We start from the raw sequence: 5,661 nt of genomic DNA, 5'->3' as shown, positions 1-5,661 counted from the left end.
CGGGGCCCGCGGTCAAAGGGGTTAAACGAGCGCCTTCCGGGCCTCCCGGGTCCGCACCCCCGCCAGCCATGGGCAGCCGAGACCACCTGTTCAAAGTGCTGGTGGTGGGGGACGCCGCCGTGGGCAAGACGTCGCTGGTCCAGCGCTATTCCCAGGACAGCTTCCGCAAACACTACAAGTCCACCGTGGGAGGTGAGACTGCGGCGGGCCCGCCGGACCGAGAGGCGCGGGGAGGGCGCCCTTGCGTTCTTCCTGGGGTCCGGAAGGAGGCGTCTGGGTTCCCCCAGGCGTCCGGGCCGGGCGTTCGGCTCGTCCCCCGGCTGTCTGGAAAAGGAAGGGCAGAGGTGTGAAGACGAGAGGAGGAGAGGAAGATGTGTGTGAGCAGTTGGGGTTCGCCGCGGGGCTGGCGAATGTTGGGGGCCGTCTCCACGCAGCAGAGGTTAGGTGCCAGCTGGGGCTGGGCCCTGCCCCTTACGCGGACACCTGCCTTGGCCCAGGGAGTAGAACCCGAAGGGTGTGGGGGGCAGCACTCGGCGTCCCCAGATGATGCGCATCTGATGACTTGCGTGGTTTATGGCCATCAATTGCCTGAGTCAGAGTAAGCTAAGAATTCTTCTTAAAAATGGGAGAAATTCTTCAAAGAATGAAATATACCACTTCTCTGATCTATCTCGTCCCCCTTCCCCTCTTCAAACTGGGGAAGGGAGGGAGGATGGCGACAAGAGAATTGATTCATTTCTTTCTCACCGTGACCTTTCAACTCCTGAACTGTTTTTTTCAAAGGTGGACGCGTATTTTTTGTTAACTGGAAAGGATTTAGATAAGCGCTGACGAGGGGAATAAGTAACTTAAAATTTTCTATATGTCTACGAAAACAACTTTTTTATTTTTTTATTTTTTATTTTTTATTTTTTATTTTTTGGTTTTTGAGACAAGGTCTCACTATGTATTTGAGACTGACCTGGAAATCACTGTGTAGCCTAGGCTGGTCTCCAATTTGCAGCGATCCTCCTGCCTCAGCCTCCCGAGTGCTGGGATTACAGGCGTGCGCCGCCACACCCGGCCGAAAACAACTTTTTTAAAGAAAAAACTTGTACTTTGGTACATTTTGAAAATGTATGCTAGTGTTCCTATGAGTTTTTTAAATTAACGTTAACATTTAAAACATCCTCTCAGAATATCCAGCAAGTTATAATTTTCAAAGACTGTTTGCTAACCACTCTACTCTTGACTCCTCAGCAATATCTGTATTTTGTGGATATGAGTTAAAAGTGTCCTGCCAATTAATTTTTACAGTTCTAGTTTTCCATTAGAGAGAACAAAATTGACTTGGCTACTTTTTTTTTCAGAGATTACTGTAAATTCCCCTTGGATTTTATTTCTGTCACAGATGTAGAAGAATGTATTTCCAAACCTTGGAAGTTACTCTGTTTCTCTCCTTAGCAGACAGCTTTCCCCCTGGGTACTCCTTTAGCCTTAATTCAGAGAACCTCAGCCTCTACACAGACTTGGCAGACTCTGCCACCCGATCTTAGGCATCACCCGTGAGGTGTCCTCCTCCTGTAAACCCTCAGGGACCCTTCTCCTTTATCCCATTCCTGCCTGAGATGGTTCCTACAGCTTTAATGAGGTGGTAGAATCCCCTAGGGTTCTTTTTTTTTTTTTTCCTCATAATACAATCTGATTGGAAACCAATGGTGAAATTGAATGTGGAAGATACAAAACCAACCGGTTACATTTACCTCATCTCCTCCATCTTCATCCCAGAAAACAACCTCAAATCTCCCAGGAACTTCAACCTGAGAAAAAGAGCTTTCGTAATCACTTGCGATCCGCCTGTCCCCAGCCTTAGAGACAGATAGTATCAAATCAATTGGTTTCAAGGGGAATAAAAGCTGGAGACCCCTTTCAAGAGCAATGATGAATTATCTGCCCCATGCTTGCGCAAGTGTGGACTCATCTTAGCCTCCTGAGGGCTTAAAAATAAATAAATCGGATTGAGGTTGCATGTACCAGGGGCTGTGACTGTATACACAATCCGAGTGTGTCCCTGAGTTTTTTAAAGGTACATTTTGTTCAGTATAACATACTATATTTTCAGTGGATTTCGCTCTGAAGGTTCTCCGGTGGTCTGACTCAGAGATGGTGCGTCTCCAGCTGTGGGATATTGCAGGTAAATGGGGAAGGTCAGATAGGAACAAGGAAAGAGCTGTTTGGTGTGACTAGCATGCTGGGGGTGGGCAGCCAAACGGGACTTTTATTTTCTGAAGCGGAAATGATTGAGCCGCCCTAAAGACACCTGAACTGAGAAGGTAGAACTTTTGCAGATATTCTTTGTAGCTGTTTTGCCTTGTAGAGGAGAGGAGCACTCTGTGTGGGCAGAAGGACTTCCAGTATAACGTGGTCAGTTGTGAAGACCATCGGCGGATACTCTTTTCTAGGTTTTTAGCTAGCCTTGGTGAGGAACAAGACTACAGATAAATAAACAGTAAAACTACGGGGTTCTTCTATTTTATTTTATTTTATTTTTTTTTTTTGGTACCAGGGATTGAACTCAGGTCCTTCTGCTTGTGAGGCAGGCAGCAGAACCACTGAGCTAAATCCCCAGCCCGTGGGGTTCTTATTTGCTAACTATATGTTTTTTAACATTTTTATTAGTACATATTTGCAGTACATAATAATTACACGTGTCAGGAGGAGTTGGCATGTGTATATAACATCTTAATTCTTTTTACTTCCTTTTCCTCACCTTCCTCACCTCCCTTCAACCATTTCTTCTTTTTCGGGGGAGGGGTTACCGGGGCTTGAACTTGGGTCCTTGCATTTGCGAGGCAGGTGCCGGAACCACTGAGCTAAATCCCTGGCCCCCCAACCATTTCTTCTAAGTGTTTCAAATGCACTGATCCATTGATTCTCACAAAGGCTGTACCATAAAAGCTTTTATCTTCGCTTTAGAGATGAGAAATCTGAAGCACGGAGAGTACGGTTTGCTCAGAGTCACATAGACAGTAAGTGGCAGCGCAGTGATTTGGACTTGGACAACCTGGGCACCGAATCTGCCTTGGAGTAACTAGGCTTAATGAGATAGAAAAATTAAGAATTGGAGAGGGAAACAGGAGAGAGTAGGCAGGGTGGCAGAGAGCGGGTGAGAGACTTTCCAGATCGCCTGCTGGAGACGTCTTTCTTCTCCCAGGGCAGGAGCGCTTCACCTCCATGACGCGACTCTACTACCGAGACGCCTCTGCCTGTGTCATTATGTTTGACGTTACCAATGCCGCTACCTTCAGCAACAGCCAGAGGTGGAAACAGGATCTGGACAGCAAGCTTACACTGCCCAGTGGAGAGCCCGTGCCCTGCCTGCTCCTGGCCAACAAGGTGTGTAACTGACAGAAGACAGCAGCCCTGGCTCTTCAGTAGTCAGAGAGTGCACAGATCTAAGATGCATCTGATTCTGGGACTCTGTTTCCCCTTTTCAAGTTGGCGGAATCATGTTGAGAGAGTGACTCTCTTCGGGAAGAAGGCTGACTGCAGATTCTAGATGCTGGCGATCTTAGCCGTTGGAGAAATGTTCCAAGTCCACGTGTATCTGATCTGTGTTCCTGTTCTGATGAAGTTGATGGTGTTGCCTTTTATGTTTTTCTTTCCTAGTGTGATCTGTCCCCTTGGGCAGTGAGCCGGGACCAGATTGACCGGTTCAGTAAAGAGAACGGTTTCACAGGCTGGACAGAAACGTCAGTCAAGGAGAACAAAAATATTAATGAAGCCATGAGGTGAGTGGCTTGTGCTGCTCTGCTTTATCCATCTTCCACCGTGGCCCCACAGACCCTCTCTTCTTGTTTCTGAGCAAACAAGAATGCACTGGACCGCTGTAATATTAGCTCCTGAATTTTAGGCCTGCTGTCTTCTGTGCAAGATAACTGAGGACAAGAGGTACTTAAACCTTGTGACTTCATTGGATGTTGTCTAGTGATAAGACAGTGTCTGCCATTTCTCCTTTTCCTCCGTGCAGCTTCTCAGCCTTATTTTTCATTTGTTGTTGTTGTTGGTTTTGTTTTTTTTCTTAGAGTCCTTGTTGAAAAGATGATGAGCAACTCCAGAGAGGATGTCATGTCTTTGTCCACCCAAGGAAACTACATAAATCTGCAGGCCAAGTCCTCCTCCAGCTGGTCCTGCTGCTAGTAGCCTTTGGCTTGTTTTCCGTCCCATTGCTAGGACGTTTTCCCATCTCTCACCAAGTGGTTTCATTAAGAACATTTCAGCTGTTTCCTGCCTGCTGTCTGGTGAGGGGTCCGTGGTGACTTAGACACCTGGGACCCCCGGGCATTTCTTCATCTCCTGACTGCTGGCTCTGACTTGTTGCCTACCGCCTCATGTGGCCCAGTTAATGCCTTTATATAAGAAAGAGCATCTCATCCTTCTTTGTGATCTAGAATTTTGTGGGAAGCATTAGAATTCAGCATCTGTGTTTTAAAAATTGTAATTCTCACCTACTTGTAAGCTTACTTTTGCATTTGATGTATGATAATATTACTTCAGGAAAATGAGCTCAGATGTCTTTTCCCAAAATCCTCACAGGCCAGTGCTTTCAGATTCTTTCTGTTGTGGACTTGGAAATTCAACATGATTCTGGGATGCAGAAAGAGAAGGCTGGGCATCCGTGGGCTTTGGGCTACCGCATTTGTGGGCCTTTTAGTCATGATGAATTTTCTCTTATCTTGACTTCAAGAATTGTCAAGTTTTTAAACTACCTATCTTGTGTGATGAGTATTTCTTCTTTCCAGTGAGAAATTAATTCTCAGGTTTCTTGTTTCTTTGTTTTTTAGTTTCTCCCCTCTGGTAGGGCAGCAGCAGGAACTTGGGGGCTCTGGGTTGATACCTTGATCATAGTGCTGCCAGTGATATCGGGTGGCTTGGTGCTTGGAAACAGGTCTGGTTTTCACAGTTTGGGAATCAGAGTGGAAGGAAGGGGAGAGATTAATAGAATCCAGCAGAGTGGCTTTACAAACACGGGATAGCTAGCAGTTAATAGCCATATAAAACAAAGATTGTGTATGGCCCGGGGGTGGAAAATGGATAGACAAAAATTATTAAGTGCCAAATTAGGGTTTTTAGTATCAAATCACTTTAGACAGTTTAATTTGTAAAATTCTCCCCAGAATGATGATTTACAAACTACCCAAGTTTTTGAATATTCTTAGAGAGTTCAGAGGCTTGAATTCTTTGATAGATCTTAAATAAGTATCGTAAGCCAGTGGTTCCCAAGTCTATCTCATCAAAACTACTTGGAAAGTTTGTTTAAAAATGTATTTAATGTTTGAAGGGTTTTTGTTGATCCCAGTCTTAAACCTATGGAATCAACCCTTTGAGGGATGGGCCAGGGATTTAGATCAGTGGTTCCTCCGCCTGCCTTGCACTTGCAAGGCCCCAAGTTTGATCCCTGGTACCAAAACAACAACAACAACAAAAAAAGCCTTGAGGGGTGAGGCCTAGAAATGTGTCATTTTCAAAACTTCCGGGGTGATTCTGATCAACAGTATTTGGAAACTATTGCTGGAGAATGTGGTAAAGGCAGAGAAGCGGCCCTGGGCTTTTGTAGGTTCTGTTAGCTCTTTGTGATACACACAAGCTTTGAAAACCACTCTGAAGAAAGAGGCCAGAAGC

The 5,661-nt window shown here is 45.7% G+C and overlaps 1 protein-coding gene across 3 annotated transcripts in view; it reads left to right on the top strand.

Moving 5' to 3' along the window:
- Rab29 (RAB29, member RAS oncogene family) overlaps window positions 1-5,126 on the top strand; it is a 5,576-nt gene extending 450 nt beyond the window's left edge. Inside the window, exons 1-5 of one of the 3 annotated variants that reach the window (XM_010613074.2) lie at window positions 7-192; window positions 2,102-2,173; window positions 3,194-3,375; window positions 3,649-3,770; window positions 4,065-5,124. In XM_010613074.2, the coding sequence (XP_010611376.1) occupies window positions 69-192; window positions 2,102-2,173; window positions 3,194-3,375; window positions 3,649-3,770; window positions 4,065-4,179 (615 nt within the window). In that variant the 5' untranslated portion in view covers window positions 7-68 and the 3' untranslated portion in view covers window positions 4,180-5,124. Of the gene's footprint in view, window positions 1-6; window positions 193-252; window positions 440-2,101; window positions 2,174-3,193; window positions 3,376-3,648; window positions 3,771-4,064 lie in introns of those variants that run through there. The other 2 variants (XM_010613076.3, XM_010613075.2) reach the window with 2 other exon arrangements.
- The last annotated feature ends 535 nt before the right edge of the window (window positions 5,127-5,661 follow it).

This window comes from Fukomys damarensis, unplaced genomic scaffold, assembly GCF_012274545.1.
Source record: "Fukomys damarensis isolate Sample0158 unplaced genomic scaffold, DMR_v1.0_HiC HiC_scaffold_11, whole genome shotgun sequence".
NCBI classification, from domain to species: domain Eukaryota; kingdom Metazoa; phylum Chordata; class Mammalia; order Rodentia; family Bathyergidae; genus Fukomys; species Fukomys damarensis.
The sequence above is the reverse complement of the archived record's forward strand: the minus strand, read 5'-3'. Positions and strand labels throughout refer to the sequence as shown.